The sequence below is a fragment of the Pelophylax lessonae genome, assembly GCF_965119305.1.
Source record: "Pelophylax lessonae genome assembly, chromosome: 10".
NCBI classification, from domain to species: domain Eukaryota; kingdom Metazoa; phylum Chordata; class Amphibia; order Anura; family Ranidae; genus Pelophylax; species Pelophylax lessonae.
In genome coordinates, this window is record NC_138777.1 from 17439275 (window position 1) to 17461561 (window position 22287).

Here is a 22287-nt window from a genome sequence, read left to right on the forward strand (position 1 = left end):
AAGCTGGGTATTGGGTCTCTCTTTCTCTCCTCATGCTGTCAGTGTGAGGAAAGAAAAGTTGATAACCGCCTTGTGTTTACTTCCGTGATCAGCTGTCATTGGACACAGCTGATCACACAGTAAAGGGCCCGCTATGATTGGCCCTCCTTTCCGAAGGACTCAGTGATCACCGGGGGGGGGGGGGGCTTCGCGGACATTGCAAGCACGGGACGAGGTCCACTTATGCCCTCCTGGCAAATTAAGTCCACGCTATAGCGGTCTTTCGGCTATAGCGGGAAGGGTTTACATTTTTTATTTTTTTTCCCATTTATCTACACTCGGTACCCCAGAACTTAACTCTTCAGTAAGACACAGACGTTGAATGCAATGCAATTTTGCTCAGATAAATGCAGTGGATGTTTTGAAGTGTAAAAAAAAAGATAATAAGGGGAATTAACAAGGAGCTGTGCAAGCACAATCCTGCTTAGTTAATTCCTCTAATAGTACTTTCTAATCGGGAAGTACTAACACTGACTGAGGGATCCCAGAAGAAACAGAAAGGGTCAAGCTGAAAACCAACTAACTAGCACTAAACAGGAGGGGAGGATAGAGGGGATAACAATTCACGTGAGTAAACAAGTTGCAGTGGTCCTAAAACTGCCACTAGATGTCAGCATACTAGAGAACAATGTTCAATTCAACACAGAAAAAATACATATGTGGGACAGAACACCTCCTTACTCTGTGCTGTCGAGCTCCGCTGTAGTGCCTAAAAAATCTTCAGGGTCAGACCCTTCCGTCTGTGTGTTCGGTTTCTGATTCCCACGATAAACACTGATACTTGTATAGAAAACACAGCATTACAGGAATAGCCCCATAAAAAAATAAGATACTAAATATGTTTTTTTGGACATGACACACTTTAGGTGAAATGAGAAGATAATATTTTCTCGTTTTTATTGAATTCCAGAGGAAAACTTCCAACTTGATGTCCCCCAACCTGCAGTCTTATCAGAAGACATCCATGGTCCATCTCCCAGATAGCGGCATAGGGGAGGAGCAGCACATGGCGTCCTCGCCCTCCAATGGGGTGGATCGGAGATCAGCTACACTGTACAATCATTTTACCTCCAAGAACGAGGAGAACAGGTAACCCTCAGAGCCTCCTGAGAGAAAACAGGAAGAGATTCCCCCAGGGGTTTTTTTTTTTTTGGCAGCAGTTCATTAATCAGACGTGTTTGTAAAATTTTAAAGTTTTTATTAAACAGTTCATGAAAAGCTTGTTCCGCATGGGATAAAAATATGAGCTCTGGTTACAGTATTAGGATAACATCCAATAGCGAAGAAAAACAGTATGTACATGGTTACTATTTATTGCATCTATAAGATACCTATGTGTCCTTAATAATACAATATATACTTTTTATTAGTTCATTCAAACAATGTTTACCGCTGATGGATGAAAGAGCGATTTGCAGCCAGAGGTGTCGGTCAGGAATATTCCCTGGAAGGTCCCCAAAATTCCTAGGGTGCCTATGAGAAAAAAGTGGCTTACAAGGGATCACATTTGGGGCAACTAGGGAGTAGCAGGGAGCACACCCAACAAGCGTGCATTCCCCATACTAATAACTAGTGGTGCACCAAAATTTTTGGCCGAAAATAGGCCTGCCCCATTTCGGCCGAAAACGGGTCATATATGCCCAAAATTAATGGCCGCAGCAGCTTTCACTTTAAATTATATGGTGCGGGACCGGCCACGGTCGGCTCCCAAAACCCGCCGTTTGTACCTCCTCGCCCGCCCTGTGCTAGACTGGTTGCTAGAATCGCCCGCCGCCTGGCGTCTAGCAACCAGTGACGTTACGGTCCCGAGAGGAGAGCAAGGTCAAGAAGAGGACCCAGCATGCAGAGCGGAGGAGGATCTTCCTTGTCCTCCCTAATACCCTAACCCTAATATTACCTCTAATCCTAAACCTAATATTACCCTCAACTCCTAACCTCTAACCCTAATATTACCCTCTAATCCTAGCCCTAATATTACCCTCTAATCCTAACCCTAATATTACCTTTTAATCCTAGCCCTAATATTACCCTCTAATCCTAACCCTAATATTACCCTTTAATCCTAACCCTAATATTACCTTTTAATCCTAACCCTAATATTACCCTCTAATCCTAACCCTAATATTACCCTCTAATCCTAACCCTAATATTACCCTCTAATCCTAACCCCTAGCCCTAATATTACCCTCTAATCCTAACCCTAATATTACCCTCTAATCCTAACCCTAATATTACCCTCTAATCCTAACCCTAATATTACCTTTTAATCCTAACCCTAATATTACCCTCTAATCCTAACCCTAATATTACCCTCTAATCCTAACCCTAATATTACCCTCTAATCCTAACCCCTAGCCCTAATATTACCCTCTAATCCTAACCCTAATATTACCCTCTAATCCTAACCCTAATATTACCCTCTAATCCTAACCCTAATATTACCCTTTAATCCTAACCCTAATATTACCCTTTAATCCTAACCCTAATATTACCCTTTAATCCTAACCCTAATATTACCCTTTAATCCTAACCCTAATATTAACCAATAAACCTAACCTCTAACCCTAATATTACCTCTAATCCTAACCTTAATATCACCGCTAATCCTAAACCTAACCCTAATATTACCCTCTAATCCTAAACCTAACCCTAATATTAACCCATAATCCTAACACTAATAACCCACAACCCTAGTCCGAACTCTTAACCCATAAGCCTAACTCCTAACCCTAAAAACCTCTAACCCGAATATTAACCCCTACACTAACCTCTAATCCTAAACCCAACCCTTATAACCCATAAACCTAATCATAACCCTAATATTAACCCTAATCCTAACTCTTAACCCATAAACCTAATCCTAACCCTAATATTAACCCCCGAACACTAAACTCTAATCCTAAACCTAACCCATAAACCCTATCCTAACCCTAATATTAACCCATAATCCTAACCCTTAATTCTAATATTAACCCAAATATTAACCCATAGCCTAATCTTAACTCCTAACCCTAATATGACCCCAAACCTCAAATCCTAAACCTAACCTAATAACCCATAAACCTAATCCTAACTCCCAATCCTAACCCCTAACAGTAATATTAACCCATAACCCTAACCCTAATCATAACTCTTCTAATATTAACCCCTAACCCTTATATTAGCCCATAGCCCTAATCCTAACTCTTCTAAAATTAACCCCTAATCCTAATATTACCCCTAATACTAATCCCATATATTAGACCATAGCCTCAAACCTAATATTAACCCAGAAACCTAATCCTATCTCCTAACCCTAATAACCTCTAACCCTATTATTAACCTTTAATCCTAAACCTAACCCTGATATTAACCCATAAACTTAATCCTAAATCCTAACCCCTGACCCTAATATTAAAGTGTTGGTAACCTTTATAAAATGTCACTGCCAAGCCCCTCTCTTTTATGCAGCCATAACACACAGGGTCACAGTGTAAGTGTTTGTTCAAAAGGAAGCCTGTAAATACCCTTTTTTCAGATCTCTTTAGGCCCGCCATGTGACTTCCAGCCTCTCTCCTACTCCATCTAGGGCAGGGACCTTAAACTACGGCCCTTCAGCTGTTGCGGAACTACACATCCCATGAGGCATTGTAAAACTCTGACATTCACAGACATGACTAGGCATGATGGGAATTGTAGTTCCTGAACAACTGGAGGGCCATAGTTTAAAGACCCCTGATCTAGGGGCTACAGTGGGAGGGACCAAAATCTCCCTCTGACATCAGCCAGGGAGGTCATGTGACTGCTGTGCTGGTTGCTTAGCCACTCCCACTGTAGCCCTTAGATGGGAGAGGAGAGCAACCAGGAGTCATGTGGCCAGCCTGAAGAGATCTAAAAAGGGTATTTACAGGCTTCATTTTCAACAAACACTTACACTGAGTGTTATGGCTGCATAAAAGAGAGGGGCTGGCCGTGACATTTTTTAAAGTTCACATTACCACTAATAGCGGGAGGGGGAGGTGGAGACGGCTCACACACACAGGAGCTGACAGACTAGGGGGTTGAGGAGAGCTGGGGATTACCAAGGCACATAAACTGACCACGGTAATCGGGACTCAGCAGTCATGATTACCATGGTCAGTACACAGAGGGGGGGGGGGGGACAGGAACTGGCAGGATCAACCAGGTTTTTTTTTACAGTTTAGAGAGGGGCAGATTACACAGCACAAGCACTGTCTTGTTTAATCTGCTATAAGTAAACAGGAAACCCATAATCCTAAACCTAATTCCTTACCCTAATAATAACCCTAAACCTAATCCTAACACGAATATTACCCCTAACCTAACAAAATAAATAATAAATTAACCCCCAACCCTAGCCATAATATTTAACCCTTAACCTCTTACAAAAAAATAAAAGTGGAAGAAATGGCTACAAAACATTGCAAATGATGAACAGATGATATTTTTCTCTATTGGTTAATAAAATAAAACGCTCATACAAACGCAGCTGAAAATGCGACGCTCAGTTGCGAATGCAGCCTTCTTTAATTTGAGTAGGCACACACTAGCTGTAAGTAGTAATCAGGCTTGCAATGTAAATGCCTGCTTTGTAAGTGTGTGCTTGTTGCCTACTTTGAGGAAACAATTTTGCTAGTTGAGCCAATATGCAGCTGATCCATTCACTGTTGTTTTTGTTTTTCTGTAGGTCATTTGAAGGGATCTTGTATAAGAGGGGTGCTCTGCTGAAGGGCTGGAAACCGCGCTGGTTTGTTCTCGATGTTACCAAGCATCAGGTAGGTCCGGGGGGACACCCTCAGAGGAGAAGGAAAAGAAGGGGTGGGTGTCTGGGTGTAACGCTCCTTGCGTTTCTTATAAGGTGTGGATTTTCAGCTGCAGAAGTAGTTCCACGTCAGTAGTCATGTAGGAGATATGCTGAGATACCATTCCCAACCTCAATGACTCATCATGTATGGAAGGTCTTATTTCAGCCAGTAAATACACACAGTAATTAAGCTGGTTCCTAGTGTGACTTTATATACATGTGGTGAGACAATGATAAAGGTCTTAGGGATAGGTTTGAGTGGAAGTGGTAGGTGACAGACACTTGAGGTGAGACAGTGCAGATGGATGCAGGAAGGGTTAGCGATCATGTATGATAACAGATGACAGAGTAGCAGGTGCATACAGGAGAGATCAACCCAGTGCAGGAAATAGTAGCAGTAGCCTCAAGAGCTAGCAATCTAGTTATGCAGATGTAAAAGACAGTCCTTGCTATGCAGAGATTTCCCCTGTGGGGTACTTAGCACTAATAGCGATAGCCGAAGGATCGCTCAGGAGATGCGGATGATCCAGCAGCAGGATGCAGGGATCAGCACAGCGAGGTTCGTCAGCGAGGAGAGCTTGCAAGCATGGAAGCTTCAAGCAAGATTAGTATCCAGGTACTGGTGTTTGAACGAACACATGTGAGTGAGAACCGACGCCCTAAATAGCCATCTAGTCCGGCGCTGGGTGATGACAGCTTCAGCCTTAAAGGGAAACACACCTATATGTGTTTCTTCTGTCTAGGTAGATGGAAATCACCCGGAATAAATGTGATAGGAGGCACTGAGAGTGCCAGAACCTTACACTGGGAAACACACTGGACTGAGTCCTGGAAAATAAAAGATGCAGCATGGAGTGTGTGCATGCCGACTGCCTACTTTTACCTGAATGTGAATCTGTAAGCCAATTAAATATCTATAAATGTTCTATATAAGAGCAGAGAATGGCCTTTTATAAGAAGCCCACCTATCGGCATTGTGTCCTATAAGAATGCCTTATTGGCCTGTAATTTGCAGGGGTACAGTATGGCGAAAAATATTATTGTTGGTACTTAGACTTTCACAGTTCCAACCATTCACTACAAAGATACTTTATTACAGTATGTATCATTCATTAAAACCTATCATCATAAAAGACCTGGCAAGGTAAGTGCCTACAACACGTTGCATAAACCTTATGTACACAGTATAACCTGTATCATATGACCTAATCGCTTCCTGTAGATAATTATTCATAAACGTTACCAAGTAGTCTTCTCAACGCGTTTCACAGTGAGCTTCATCAGGAAGCTATACTACTTAACCTCCCTAGAGGTATTCCCGAGTGTGGCTCGGGGTTAATTTTCAGTACCAAAAGCGGTAACCCCGAGCCACACTCGGAATTACCCCGGAATCACACTCACCTTCCCTGCGATCCCCGCCGCCCTCTCGCTGTTTTCCCGCTGTGTACTCGGCCGATGTCAGCACCTGTCTTCCAGTTCTCTCCCTGCGAGCGTTGCAACGCAGGGGGGTGGAATCGGCGGCAAATTAGAAAATGTAAATACACCAAATGAGATGATACAAAGCTGTGATCCTAACGGATTACACTGTATCATCCCATTTCACCACAGGATTTCACCTGGTGACTTTTCCAGTGCCCTGCCTGTGCTTTTCCAGTTCTTTGTGCCCGGAAAATGTAGAACGACCATGGCGTCCAAAAAGCGTTTTTTTTTGCACAAAAGTGCTTTTAGACAAACTGGAAGACAGCAAAACTGAGTTGCTTGAAGAACTGAGCGATAGTGATTAGTGGGAAAATTCATCATCCAGTACGGAAAGTGACGACAGCGACGATTCTGATGTCTCTTTCTGGCACATCGCTCCGTTGGAAATTCTGAAGAATCATTTGATATACTTCCCAAATTCCACAAGCGATGTGCCAGAAAGAGACATCAGAATCGTCGTTGTCGTCACTTTCCGTACCCGATGACGAATTTGCGCACGAATCGCTATCGCTCAGTTCTTCAAGTAACTCCGTTTCGCTGTCGCTGTTTTCCAGTTTGTCTAAAATCGCTTTTGCGCCAAAAAAAAAATGCTTTTTGGACACCATGGTCGTTCTCGATTTTCCAGGTACAAAGAACTGGAAAAGCACAGGCAGGGCACTGGAAAAGTCATCAGGTGAAATCCTGTGGTGAAATGGGATGATACAGTGTAATCCGTTAGGATCACAGCTTTGTATCAGGTCATTTACTGTATCTACATTTTTTAAATTGCCGCCGGTTCCACCCCCCTGCGTCGCAGGCATTGGCTGAGCACACAGGGGGAGGACGGCAGGAGATCGCAGGGGAAGGTGAGTTTTAAAATATAAAACAGATTTCAATAATCTGACATAATCAGACCGCCAGGGAGGGTAAGGGCTCTTTCACACGGTCCGCCACCGTAGGCGGATCCGTGTTGCTCAGCGGGGATCGATCCGCGATCCCCGCTGAGCCGGCGGGTGACAGCTCCGTCTCCGCTCGCAGAGCGGAGAGGGAGGTGTCTCAGCCCCCGCTGCCGTCTATGGGGGATCGGATGAGAGCGGACCGCCTGTCCACTCTCACCCGATCCGATCCGATTACTGAACGGATGGAAAAATAGGGTTTCCATCCGTCCAGATTTCAGCACAGGATCGGATGCGGATGGCAGCGGGTGTCAGCGGAGGTCACCTCCGCTGACACCCGCTGCCCCATAGAGCTGCATGGAGGATCCGATCAGATCCGCCTAAAAAACTGACAGGCGGATCTGATCGGACCGCCCGTGTGAAAGAGCCCTAATACAGACCTGACAAGTAGAAAAAAAATTATTAAAGTTGTTGTAAACCTCAGACCTGAAATTTGAACAAAGCATATCCCTCTATAGTGTGTACTTGTCTCAATCCAGAGCACTAAAGCCCCGTACACACGTACCGATTGTCAGCCGTAAATATTCGGCCAACGTCCGATCGGCCGATTGTCGGCTTGTTAGTATGATGATTCCGACAACCGACTGCGACTTTTCGGCCGAACAAAATCTGGTCTGCATGCTATAAAATTTTTGTTGGCCGTCACCAGAACGGCCGATTGTTCGTCAGTCAGTACAGATTTCGGCCGACAACAGTCAGATTAACAAGACTGGGCATGCTCAGAGAAGAAAAAACACACGGAAAGTCAACCATCACATGACATCACTTCTGCAGTTGGTTTCTGTCGGCCAACAAAAGTCCAGTGCAAGTCTAGAGCACATTTCAACCAACAAACAACACTGGACAAAAGACGGCCGATCGGTCGGCCGACAATCGGTGCGTTTGTACGGGGCTTTAGTGTCATTTCTGTCTGCTGCCTCCTTCCTCTACTATCTGCATGAGTCACTTCTGACAAGTTTTCCTGACACCAAGAGAAAAAAGGTGACCGAGAAGGAATCTCCAGCACACATCAAAAACATTGGGTTTACAAGATGAATAGTCATCCAGTACTGAGGGATAGGTGTACTTGCTGGCTCACCAGTTGGGGTGGTATTTAGCCTAAGGGGACTACAAAAATACAAAGAAAAATGCCTGCTGTATAGAACAGTCTGTAGAAAAGTAGACTTTAGAAAGATCAAGCATCTTAAAGTACAATTAATTTATAAATGATCAGAAGATATAAAGAATAAATCCATTTGAATACTCAAATGGATTTATTCTGTATATCTTCTTATCATTAATAAATAGATTTTTGTATCTCCAGCACACAGCCTGTGATTGACAGCCCTATGTGCAGCGTGAAGAGGGGTGTGTCCTTTCCCTCTAATCAGCTCTCAGAGCTCTCCCCACTGAGCTCTGCAGTGTGTTATTTCAGCTTTCCTCCCCCTGCTTTCTGAAAGCTTAGACAAGCTGTATAAATTCTGCACTTTGTATGGCCATAGAGAAAAGATGCTTCATATAAACAGGTACAACTTATATAGGAGGATTTGTTTAACCACTTCAATACCAGTCACTTTCACCCCCTTCCTGCCAAAACCAATTTTCAGCTTTCAGCGCTGTCATACTTTGAATGGCAATTGCGCGGTCATGCAACACTGTACCCATATGATATTTTTAGCATTTGTTTCCAACAAATCAAGCTTTTTTTTGGTGATATTTAATCACCACCACAGTTTTTTATTTTTTGCTAAACAATTAAAAAAAAAAACAGAACAGAAAAATCGTTTTTCATAGTTTCTGTTATAATTTTTTAGCAAATAAGTATTTTTTCTTTTTCACTAATGGGCACTGGTGAGGCTGCATGGACTGATGGGCACTGTCGAGGCTGCACTGATGGGCACTATCGAGGCTGCACTGATGGGCACCGTTGAGGCTGCGCTGACTGATGCGCACTGTTGAGGATACCCTGATGGGATCTGTTGAGGCTGCACTGGTGAGGCTGCACTGATGCGCACTGGTGAGGCTGCACTGACTGATGCGCACTGGTGAGGCTGCGCCGACTGATGCGCACTGGCGAGGCTGTACCGATGGGCGTTTGTGAGGCTGCACTGACGGATGCGCAATTTTGAGGATATCCTGATGGGATCTGTTGAGGCTGCACTGGTGAGGCTGCACTGATGCGCACTGGTGAGGCTGCACTGATGCACACTGGTGAGGCTGCACTGATGCGCACTGGTGAGGCTGCACTGATGCGCACTGGTGAGGCTGCACTGATGTGCACTGGTGAGGCTGCACTGATGCACACTGGTGAGGCTGCACTGATGCGCACTGGTGAGGCTGCACTGATGGCCACTGATTGGCACTGTTGGGGCTGCACTGATTATCTGTGTAAATATCCCCTGTCACACTTACCGGTTATTGGCTCGCCTTTCCTCAGACGTGTGGAAAAGAATGCAGATAAATGTGATCAGCTATGATTGGCCGTACTGTAGCCGTTTTTTGGCTATGGCGCAGTATTGAAGTGGTTAATCTCTGTGTATCACCTGAGGCCAGTTTTAACATTCTTCACCTTTAAACACCGTCTTATACCTGGTCATGGGGTTGTCTGAAGTTCGATTAATTCCTTATAAATTGGACTCTGATGTAGGTAAATATATACAGTTGAATGGTGATATAATCCCTAACACTCTTCTTTCCTGTCTGTGGTCCAGCTGCGGTATTACGACTCCGGTGAGGACACGAGCTGTAAGGGGCACATCGACCTCGCAGACGTAGAGAACGTTGTTCCTGCAGCGCCAACAATAGGAGTGCCAAAACACGCCAATGAGAAGGCTTTCTTTGATGTGAGTGTTGTCATGGCTTTATTCATTCTTGTACACTCACTTACATATATACACAATAGTTGTATGTTAAAAGGTTTCTGATCGGATTAAACCTAGATATTTATGCTCAATACAGACAAGTCTACATAGATCAATTCCTGACCTATCACAATATACAGTAACAGTATCAGTTCTCACCTTTTAAAGTTTCACCTGTTGTCAATAAAAAAAATGTCCTTGATCTCCAAGTGGATCTGCCTAGGCTGAGATGATGTCATCAGTCTGCTCTGCTGCAGGCAAGAGGATGCATTTCCTCAGTCCCCCTCTGTGATCAGACTGCAACATTGTATCTTTGTAGGAAATCACAAGATGAGAGGCTGCACCAGGAGCTGATCTGTGTCAAACATTTATGAACACAGGCAGAGCTGGGACAAGGCCACCTAGAGCCCAGGGCAAACATGCCAAATTGGCCCCCCCCCCCCCATAAAAAAAAAAAAAAAAAGCATAAGCACAAATCTTTGTCGTCCCCCCCCATCCCCACCAGCTCAAATCCTCACCCCATATGCTCCCAGCACAAATCCCCCTCCCAAAAAAAAATGTTCTCCTCCAAGCCAAAATCCTCTCTCCCCACTCCAAATCCTCCACTTCCAGCACCCCTATCCCCCATTGAGGGAGCTCCAAGAATGGCTGGGACAAGGGAGCATCATTGCTTCCAGACTTCCCAGCCATTATCAAGCGCTCTCGTCTCTTCCCTGCAGCCGCCGCTGGCTGACACCGGGTTTCACACGACTGAAAAAAGGGAAGCATATATTTTTTACACAGGTTAGTCAGCATAGGTAGCAGGAGAGAGCAGTTTTAAGACTAGTTAGGCTTAGGCTAGAATTCTACTTTAATACAGAGAACGGCTTCCTGGCTCAGTTCCTCCTCTGAGCAGTTGTTATAAGAAAGCATCGGCGTGTTTCCATAACACTTGCTTTAGTCAGCAAAGGACACGGTCATGACCCACCACAGGCATTGATAATCAGCTATGCAAATAGTTGCTTCAGATCATAGAGCACTGTCTGCCTGCAACATCACTATGTTCCCAAAGAATCCTGGGAATTGCAGTTCCCCAATAATTATATTGGATGGGACGTGCAGTGCCTGTCTGAACAACAGGAAAATGACGACTTTAAAGAAAGAGATAAATCAGAATCAGTTTTAATGTGCTTTGGCAGAGGGAACTATAAGTGGAAAGCAGGCTTGATCCCCAGAGTTTAGCTTTAATCGCCCTACAAATCTCCGAATTACACAATCAGCGGTTTGATGTAAAGCCGGGTGGCCACCGCCATGTGGGCGGGTGGAGCTGAGGATTTGCTGCACGGGGATGCTGTATATTGCAACCCCTTATAAATCATGTCACATGTGTTTTCTGAAGGACCGTAACTCGATCTGGATGAGGGAATGGAAGAAGAACGAAGCCCCCATGGTTTTTAGGAATCTAAATGCAGCAATGAATCAGATTAAGAAATATTTTTAGGGAATTTACTTAGGACAGGAAAATTCTGATGACATCACAACCGATTTTACCTGAAAACAGGCCCGGTTGTTTTAAAGGGAACACGGTGTTCATGGTATGGTGAGTAGAACTGGAATTGTTCTGTAACGTTGAAGACAGTTTGTAGCCTCCCTAAGCTGCTTCTTCAGTGTTGGGAAGATCCTCCAACATCATCTATATCCACACGGGTACCACAGACGCCTTCATCCAATCACCATGGAATGTGTAGATCAGCCTTTCTCAAAAAGGGTTACTCCAGAGGTTGCTATGGGTTCCATGAGCAATTTCTGCCTCTCACATAAGTTCCCACTGACACCATTGATCTTTTTAGCTATCTATAAGGAGGTCATTCTTCCCAATGACAATCACACTAATCTATCATGAGTTGGAGATACAATCATTTTAGCAGGTCTTTCTTGAGACTGGAAAAAATATTTCAAGGGTTCCTCTGTGTTGAAAAGGTTAAGAAAGGTTGGTGTAGACTGTCTTAGAATAGGAGGCGAGGTGTGAAGGTTGTAGAACCTACCCAGTTCTAGTTACATCATCCCATCCTCTTTTTGGACAATCATCAACTGCCTCAGCACATTCCATGGAGGTCAGATTAAGGTGGTGTTTTTACCTGTGTGGAAATAAATATTGGGGTATCATCAAGAGATCGACCGATTATCTGCAAAGCCGATATATCGGGATGCGCTTTTCCCGATGTATCGGAATCGGCCACAAAGGTTACCGATCTTGCCGATATTCGGAAAGTGCTTGTACTGGAGTGATGCCTACAGTTAGAGGCATCACCCCGGTACCGGCGTCCATGGCCGACGGTTGGCTGTCTTGTAATGGCAACCGATGCGGCTGAGAAGCTGCTCGGCTGTCATTACAAGGAGCAGGAGGGGGCGTCCGTCCGTCCCCCCTCCCGCCGCCTTTCGCGGCTCGCCCGGGTCTCCCGTCCCACCAGGAGACCCCGGCAACCAGCCTGCACGGACGCCTAAGACCCGATCAAAGCCGCATTCAGCTCTATTCGGGTCTCCATGTAAAAACCCGGAAATGAAAATGACAGCATTCAAAACAGTTAAACTTGGCGTTTTGAATGCTTTTACGTGCAGAGGAGGGGTTTGGGGTCTTTTAGATTGGCAGGTAGATGATATCATTGACTCCCATGTGACAGTGTTCGGATGTGATGTTTGACTGCTCAGTCCCTGGCACGGTCACGTGGGGGAGGTCACACGTATACCTGGAAGCCCGGCTCCATTGGGGGTCCATTGGGGGACCTGGAAGCCCGGCTCCATTAGCTAGAGCTCTGTCTTGTAGATAATGTAGGAGCATGGCTCAGGAAGTATAACTGCCTGGGAACGTGGGCTGTCTGTAGACACTGTCACTGTATCCCAAATGGGCAAAGTGACAACATCTTTAATTTTGTTAATTTTTATTTTATATTTCTGTCCCCTGTGAGACAAAGAACAAATAGTTCAAAGTGTCTACTAACCCTAGTTAGGCGGTCCGGCCTGCCCCTCTCCCCTTCTGCAGCCAGTCCAAAAACAGATTTGAAAGAGATATCTAATTTATAGCTCCAGCTTGTTTTGGCTGTGAACAGTTTCCTGAGCCAAGCAGCGGCAAGAGGAATGCAGAGGCTGACATGGCCCATTTCACTCTGCATTCCTCTTGCAGCTGTGATTCAACCTTCCTAGCTGTTGTCAGATCAGCCACAGCAAGAGAGGAGCCGGTTGGTACAATTTCCAGGGCTTGAAAGCACTTGGGGAAATAGTGATGAATGTAACACAAAAGCACGCTACACTAGGTGTGTCTGCCTAATGGTCTCCCATGCTGTCCTTGTAACCGCAGGTGCAATGCCCAGCTCATCAACTGAAGGATGGACAAAAAATGCGCTCTATGAAATACTAGGTTATTGAAGGCAATCACATGTACAGGCAAATAGAAGCAGGGGGTGCAAAGAGTTGATGTGTTTCATTCTGGTTTAGTGCTTACTCATAACGGAGACTGATAGCATGAGCAAGTGCTAAATCAGTGTGAAACGCGTTGACTCTCCTTGCACTCCCTGCTTCTATTTGCCTGTACATGTGATTGCTTTAAATAAATTGGAATTTCTTAGAGTGCAGCCATCCGCCACATAGTTTGTCCCATGGAAGACATAACTGCACAGGTTTCGTACGGTCATGAAAAACCTGGAAAAGTTATGGAATTTTAAAACGACAATTTCCAGGCCTGGATAAGTTTTGGAAAATAATTTAACCCACAAAGTTTTGGAAAAGTCATTGAAATTTGAGAGAAAGGCGCCACTCAGTGTAGCAGAAGTAAATAATTTTATTGACACATATTAATAAATTACATGGAGGTAAGCATCTATCTTCATAGCTCGGCGTCCTTCCGGGTCCCCGGTGTTTCTGTCCCTGAGGCTGCCCAGCAGCCGGGAGATGACACTAGGACACTAGGGGAGAACCAATCAGGGGGCTCAATCAGATCGAGGCAGCGGTGAAGTGCATACCTTACTGGAGGGCCGCACTAATGGGATAACCGGTTTCGGAGCATGCGTTCTCGATCTGACTAAGTCCCCTGATTGGTTCTCCCCTAGTGTCATCTCCCGGCTGCTGGCCAGCCTCAGGGACAGAAACACCGCGGACCCGGAAGGACGCCGAGCTATGAAGATAGACGCTTACTCCATGTAATTTCTTAATATGTGTCCCATAAAATTATTTACATCTGCTACACTGAGTGGCGCCTTTCTCTCTTTTCTGCCTGTTTGTGGGACTGTTGCTTTAGCCTAACAAAGAGCTGCCCTGATGTAAGAGCCGCATTTGTGCATCTGTGCCATCCATACCAGTCCGGCTGCACCTTATCCATCATGACTGCCTGAACTGAAGCTTTATCCCCAAGCAGGAGCACCCATCAAATCGTTTTCTTTCTCTGGTATATTTGAATATAGTTGATAATATTGGTTAAATTACAATAGTTAACTTTTGCGCGATCTGTCACGTGACGTTCTCTAAGTGGGGTAACCTTTTTTACAGTCTATGGGGGTAATGCAGTTTCAGCTAACGTTGGTGTGTAGCAATGCCAGGGAAATGGGTGTAACATGGATTTTCTTCTTATTTAACATGTATACATAAACATTTAATGAAACATTAGTTCATGAATATTTACTTGAAGTCATGGAAAAGTCATGGAATTTTATTGGTAAAAATGTGAACGAACCCTGACTGCAAAATAAAAATGATAATGATAGATCTTCTTTATGCAAATCTGTGCTTTATCCATGCAGGGCAAAGAACCAGGTTCACTTTGATGCCTACCAGCCAAGAGTGAGGAAAAGTTAGCCCTGTGTAAGCTCCAAGTCGGAGTTCCTTCTGCAAAGGCAGAGCACACTATTTAGAGCAGCTCAAAACACCCATCAAAGTATCTAATGACCTGCTGATTCTGCCCAGGAATCATTTAGAATGTGCAAATGTAGCAAAGCTACCTTATTTACACCTTTTCTGGCATGTGATTTATGCAAAGCAGCTGCTTTGTCTGTCTCAGGGACATCAGGTAGCCTTCACTGGGGTGAGAAGAATCTGGCCTGCACCAGCACTTGGTGTTCCCAGAACGCAAGACAAAAAAGGCGTTTTAAGCCATGGTGTGTCCTGGGACATTACCTGGCTGACAAACTGAACCCCCTGTGCAGGTCCCTCACATCCCCTTCATTTTTAAGTTTTGAGACACACACCTTTAAACTTGTTGTGCATTGATCAGATGCGTCTGTTGTGTTTATGCGATCGCCAATTTATCACCAATCAGATGCCGGCTGTGCATGTTTTCAGCTTGTCATTCGGGATGGGGAGATATGTGAAGAAATCTCGCCGTGTAATTGGAAGCAGATAGAGAAGTGAAACAATACATTCCTGCAGGATGCTCACATCTCGGGGCTTCTTTCCAGATGCCATCTGGGATCTGTAGAATTGTAGGGTGGGGCCCCAAAGAATTCCAAGTCATGACATCACTGTCCACTCGGGAGAAGGCAGAAATAGAGCCGTGTCTATAGAAACCAGTACAGTACACATGTGATCTGTCAGATTTATATTGTTTGCTAGGAATGGTAGAGCCAAGGTTTGCAGGAATCATGGGGTCCCGGGACAGTTTGTGCCTGACCCATGTCATGTGATAGGTATGTACAGACACGGAGACAGGTTCTTTAGGACATCGTCTTGCTAAAAATAAACCATAGACTGTACATCTTCGGGGGTGGTTGTGTGTTGCAAAACCTCCGTTCCACAAGTAAACAACACGAGTGACATGTTTATCAGAAGATATCACTTGAATGATGTCCTAATAATGGAGTCACTGTTTAAAAGCGACCTCCAGGCTTACCTGTAGCCTTTCATAGTTCAGGTTTCTTTCCCGGACTGAAACTGCTTACTGCACACTGTTGGCTTCTTACATTGTGTATTAAAAACTGAAGCATGTCAGGGAGAGCCCCACCTCATTTCCTGGCTGGAGGAAGTCCAGCATCATCTAGTGTTCCTTAATGTCCCAGGCTCGCCCCATTCATTCATTGGATCTAAGTTCTTGAGGCTCTGTATCACATACAGTTTTACCTTGGATTGCGAGCAAAGTTTTACCTTGGATTGCGAGCAACAATTCGTTCCCGAAGCATGTTTGCAATCCAAAGCACTCGTATATCAAAGCGAATTTCCCCATAAGAAATAATAGAAACTCAGATGATTCCTTCCACAACCATTCATTCATATAAAAATGATTACGGCAATACAAAATATAGTATAAAGTGTACTGTAAAAATAAAACAAATTAACCTGCACTTTGCGGCACCCCATCATATACCATTATGACCAGGCTCTCAATCCACAGTTCCTTTTGTAAAAAAAAAAAAAGAAAATATTACAGTACACTCATAATGATAAGGAGTCTGGTGCAATTCTAAAGCCGCTGGTGTATATGTACGGTACAGTAAAGCCTCTGGTGTACAGTGTTACAGGTCTGTATATGGCCAGAGGTCCGGGGGCGCTGGTGGCTCCCAGCGATTCATGCAGAACTTGGAGACACTCGGGAACTGTTGACTTCACTTCTGGGTGCTCAGAATACGCGTTACGTCCGCCCACATAGCTGGGAGTGTCTCTGAGTTCTGCAAGAAGCGCTGGGAGCCACCAGCGCTCCCAAACCTCTGGCCAAGCACCTTTGGAATTGCACCATAGTCATTAACATTGTGAGTGTAATTCTTTTTTTTTTTGTTTACATTAAATCTACTGCTTGTATATTGCTCCTATATCAAGACCGTGCTCACAAATCAAGGCAACATTTAAAAAAAACTTTGCTCGTCTTTCAAAATGCTCGTAAACTTACGTTACTCGTAAACCAGGGTTTTACTGTATGTGCAAAACCTAGAATGGTGTGCTTGAAAATCCAGAAACGCCCTGCCTAGGTACGCCCACTTCTCCAGAATGACATCCACAATCTACATTGAGACCAGTGGCGTCACTAGGGTTGGTGTCACCTGGTGCTGTAAAACATGGTGTCGCACACAACTACATCATCCAATTTACAAAAATTACAATTTTGTTATATTATTTTTTCGTAGATTTAATTTTTTTTTTTCTACAGTGCTGTTGAGGGAGGTTGGATGAAATATCAGGGGTCCAAACAGACCCCTGACATCTCATCTTTGAGATAGAGAAAGGAATTGAGGACACAGATTCTTCCATTCCTTTCTCTGTAGCCTCAGGACACAGAGGCTTTTGTTAATTCATAAACTGAAGGATGGTAAACACAGTTAACTATGCTCAGTTATAACTGGACACAGGAGCGATCTGTACCTTTCCCTTACTGTGTCCAATCCAGAAAAAGAAGGTGCCCATTAAAGACATTTGCCAGCCTCTTCCGCCACTCTCTATCCTATGCGCCCGCAGCAGCCAGCGGAAGTGGGAAGCCGGAGGCGCTGCACGGGGATGAGGGGGGGACCCGGGCGAATAGGGAAGGGGATCGGTGTGGCATGGCGGGAGGACAATTACAGACTGATGCACTGTGTCTGTCTCTCTCCCTCCAGCAGCTGGCAGCGGGTGGGAGGAAGAGGGTTTAAACTGGCTTTCAGCTGCTAGAGGGAAAGACAGACACAGTGCATCATTCTATAATAGTCCTCCTGTCCCGCTGTACTGCCCCCCTGCTGTTTCAGCCCCCTACAGGAGGCCCAGTGGTACCCCCTTATTGGCAGCCCAGGTGTCACCTGGGTGTGGTCCGCACCCCCATAGCGACGCCACTGATTGAGACATCCTGATATTCACATAACTCCTCCCAAGAGCCAACCCACTCCTTGCATCAGGACTGAGGCAGGGTGCTTAGATGTTTTATTTACAATACCTGGAAAACAAGCTTTTGTTCATCTTATATGATGTATCTGATGATCCCCCTAATTTTTCTCCGCAGGTAAAAACCAGCAAGCGGGTGTACAGTTTCTGCGCTCAGGACGCACAAAGTGCCCAGCAGTGGATGGACAAGATCCAGAGCTGTATATCGGACGCCTAGGATGCCGCACAGACCGCCTTCTCTGGGATAGCGCTAGCCATATCTCCTCTTATTATTAGAAGGAGTTTTTATTTTTTTGTATTGTGCATTTTTGAAGGACCCCTTCCTTTCAGGTAGCCAACATCTCCAGAGCGTTACAGGGTCCTCAAAAGTTCCTCCTTGTGGGGGCGGCTTGGAGAATTCCTCATTTGTAGCGCCAAGGCAGCTTACTGCCACACGGGCACTCCGCAAGTATTATTACATTGTTACAGGTGAAGGTCACACTTTGGGAGCTTAAAAGGTATCTCCACCCTTCTAAGAACTCCTGTATCTTATGAAAGGGCTGTGGAATCATCAATATTGAAAGTAATATGTATTTCTAGTCTTGATTCTTCATGTTGTTACAGGGGTTTGAAGAATTTGGTTTCTCCGGGAAAGGTTCACATTTTTATCATGGCCAAGGGTCTCCTCCAGCACGTTCCTATAGATCTGGCTAGGCCTGCTGTGAGAAATCATGGGGCCCCATTCAGTCTACCTGACAGGACCCAATCCCGCCACCACCTCATTTTCCCACACCTACAAATGACACAATGGGCTCTGAAGCATGTGTCTGGCATACATAGCTATGGAGAAAGCAGTCACACAAGTCAAGCAGCTTTAGATAGAACAGCCATTCTCAACCAGGGTTCCATGGAACCCTGGGGGGGGGGGGGGGGGTAGGGGTTCCCTGGGCTGTAGCTAACTGACCTCCCATCTGATGGTACCAGCATAGTTCCTGGTGCAACACCACTTGGCAGAGCCAGTTGCATGACTGCAAGGGAGTCATTCTGGGCACCACTGTAAGGGGAGTGAAACTGGGATGCCTCCAAAGATAACGAGTAAAAAAGACATAGGCCGGGGTAGAGTTCCTTAAAGTGTCGTTGTTTATCAAATAATTGGTTGAAATACAGGAAGAGAAGGTAAAATGGGATGGGGTACTCACATCGGTGGTGATGCTGAGCTCCCTAATGGGGGATCAGAACCCTGGTCTGAAACCGGAATATGACTGTCCCTGTGCAGAGAAAGCTTGCACTTGATGGCTTGGTGGGTCTGCTCTGCGGTCTCAGGATTCCAGTGTATTCACAGGAAGAGGTCTTTGAGCCCCAAAAAAAATGGTAAAGTGATGTTAGCAGAGGCGCCCGAATGTGAAGGAGAAGCACAGAAGTAGATTTTCCATAAAGATGATATTTACTGCTCACAGAATAGTACAAAACACAGTCAACGCGTTGTGTGGCAACCACTGTAGTTGCACTAAAAACGTTGACGGTGTTTGATGGGAGCATTCTTCCCATATGCCACCACCAATATAAGGGGAATTTTCCCAATACCCCAATGGACTAATCTTACCAGGGGTTCCTTGAGATCTGAAAATAATTTCAAGCGTTCCACTGAGGTATAAAGGTTGAGAAAGGGGTCAGAAGAACCCATCAGATTTAGAGAGTCAAGGAGCCTCCTGGAGATGGGATTGACATTAAACTGGGGAGGCTATTTGGCTCTCTTTACATACTCCCCCACTGTGCCCTTGGAAGGCCACACCAGAAAGAAAGCTACGACAGACCTGGGCCTAGCTCCCCCATCTTCCCCTTGGAAAGCCACACCAGAAAGAAAGCTACGCCAGGCCTGGGCCTAGCTCCCCCATCTCCCCCTTGGAAAGCCACACCAGAAAGAAAGCTACGCCAGACCTGGGCCTAGCTCCCCCATCTTCCCCTTGGAGAGCCACACCAGAAAGAAAGCTACGACAGACCTGGGCCTAGATCCCCTATCTTCCCCTTGGAGAGCCACACCAGAAAGAAAGCTACGCCGGGCCTGGCTAACCCCCCCCCCCCCCCCTCCGTACCCTGTCAGCAGCCATGGATCTGGCTTTCCCATGGAAGCAGGAAACATTTGACATAACTGACTATTTGAACACCTGGGCCAACATAAGGAACCAAGACGGTTAATTTACCACTAATTTACAAAGCGTATTGTTTCTCTGCCTTACACTATAGAACATAGCAGAATTGTGGAGATTTTAAGCCTTCAAATAAAGTATTATGCAGTTTAATACATTCCCAATATGTTTACTACGATAGGGTCAATGAGGACTTGAAGTTGATTTTGGGGCAGGACAAGTAGGTCTGATGTAGTCAGACTGACAAGTTTACAGAACACTGTACAGTTTTTATTTTATTTTTTATTTTTAGTAGCTCAACAACTAGCCTCAATCAGTCCGTAGTGTCAGTGCGGTGTGGTGGTTTCTTTTTGTTTTTCATTTTCTAATAGTATACTTGTCACATCAGAAAGAGTCGCACACCTGCAGAATAGTATAGGAAGAATCAGTAGGTGGGGACCGAACTGCTAACCGCCGAAGGCGGGGCCAGCTTCTCATTGTACATTCATTGAAAATGCACTACACAATTTAATGCAAGCACATGCACTTAAATTCATGAAGGACGGAAAGGAAGGATCAACTTAAATCCAATATGTACATAATTTTTGCCAAAATAAAAATAAAAAAAAAATATTTGGACATTCCTGATTAATTCCTCTGTAACGAAATCTGTTTTTATTTAATTTTTTTTCTTTTATTTGTATTTTTTTTTTTTGTCAAAAAAAGTAAAAATACTTATATGACCACTTGTAATATCACTTGACTGGAGTAAGTTTGAACTGTTAATATGTTTATCTTCTATGACAAAGTTTGTACTGTATATAAATAATTTTTTGTATCTTCTTACGTCTCGGACCAAGCTGCGTGTGTAAATTTATTATCAAATTTTCCGCATTCCCACCACCAGTTTCCCGACGTAGCGGGTTCTATCGTTATACTGACCAAGCCAATCCTATTAACTTATGACCACAACGTTATATTTTTTTGTTTTTAATGAGTTGTCGGTGTCCTCTTCAGTGCCAAATGAAGTTTTTAAAAAAAAAAAATTCTGCCAACTAGAATTTTCATTTTACCCCCCAAATGAAGGCACGTGTGAAGTTTTTTGTATCACAATTGGCGTAGGTGAAACTGACACTTTGCACATGTTCTTTCTTTTGTATATGAAGTCATTTTTTTTTTTTTTTTGTTATTGTTTTTTTATGTACTTTGTAAAGAAACAGATTTTCTGGTTCAGTAGTTTATGTTTAAGGAAAAAAAAAATGTAAACTATTTTTTAACCCGTTTTAACAATTTTTGTGTATTTGTTATGACATGTAAGCTAAACATCTTGTAATAAATATACTGCCGATAAATTGCTGTAAATAAATCTTATATGCAGTGAGTATAAATGTTGTTGTTGTAGATCATTCGCAAATAAAGTACGGGAAGCACTTGGTGATTTTCTCACATGCTGTCTATGTAGGCAGTCTGGGATCACACTCTAGAACAGGGGTCTCCAAACTTTTCAGTAATGGGGCCACATTGTTTATTTTAAAAATATTCACAGGCAAAAAAAATCCTGATCAGGGTCCCCCTTTACATCAGGCTCCCCAGCAGAGTCCCCCTTGGCATCAGGCTACCCAGCAGAGTCCCCCTTGGCATCAGGCTACCCAGCAGAGTCCCCCTTGGCATCAGGCTACCCAGCAGAGTCCCCCTTTACATCAGGCTCCCCAACAGAGTCGCCCATTGGCATCAGGCTCCCCAACAGAGTCCCCCTTGGCATCAGGCTCCCCAGCAGAGTCCCCCTTGGCATCAGGCTCCCCAACAGAGTCCCCCTTGGCATCAGGCTCCCCAACAGAGTCCCCCTTGGCATCAGGCTCCCCAACAAAGTCCCCCTTGGCATCAGGCTCCCCAACAGAGTCCCCCCTTCCATCAGAAGAGACCATAAGCAACCTCTGCTGACCCTAACTCTGTGCACGTTGAGAATACACCACTGACCCTAGATGAATGCCAGATAAAATCATGTAGTGGTCCATGGGAGGCACCTGCTCTAATAGATTAAGCCCCCGTTCACATTGGAGCGACTTGACAGGACAAGTTGCATCCTATTGCCGGCAATGGCACTGTTCAAATCTGTCCAACGCCGACTTTGGAGTGCCGTGCCGATTTGAAAAAGTAGTACATGCAAAAATAAATTAATAATAAATGCCATACTTTTTGCAGGTAAAAAATGTTCATTGACCATTTTTCTTTCTTTTTTTTTTTTTTTAAATAAGAGCCTGGAAAGCATTGCACCAGCTATC

At 44.7% G+C, this 22287-nt stretch overlaps 1 protein-coding gene across 4 annotated transcripts in view; it reads left to right on the forward strand.

The window, feature by feature from the left end:
- SBF2 (SET binding factor 2) overlaps positions 1-18292 on the forward strand; it is a 645230-nt gene extending 626938 nt beyond the window's left edge. For all 4 annotated transcript variants that reach the window (XM_082270857.1, XM_082270858.1, XM_082270859.1 and 1 more), the window contains 4 exons: positions 950-1128; positions 4727-4814; positions 9948-10079; positions 18019-18292. In XM_082270857.1, coding sequence (XP_082126983.1) covers positions 950-1128; positions 4727-4814; positions 9948-10079; positions 18019-18117 — 498 coding nt within the window. In that variant the 3' untranslated portion in view covers positions 18118-18292. The remainder of the gene's footprint in view (positions 1-949; positions 1129-4726; positions 4815-9947; positions 10080-18018) is intronic.
- Positions 18293-22287: the final 3995 nt, after the last annotated feature.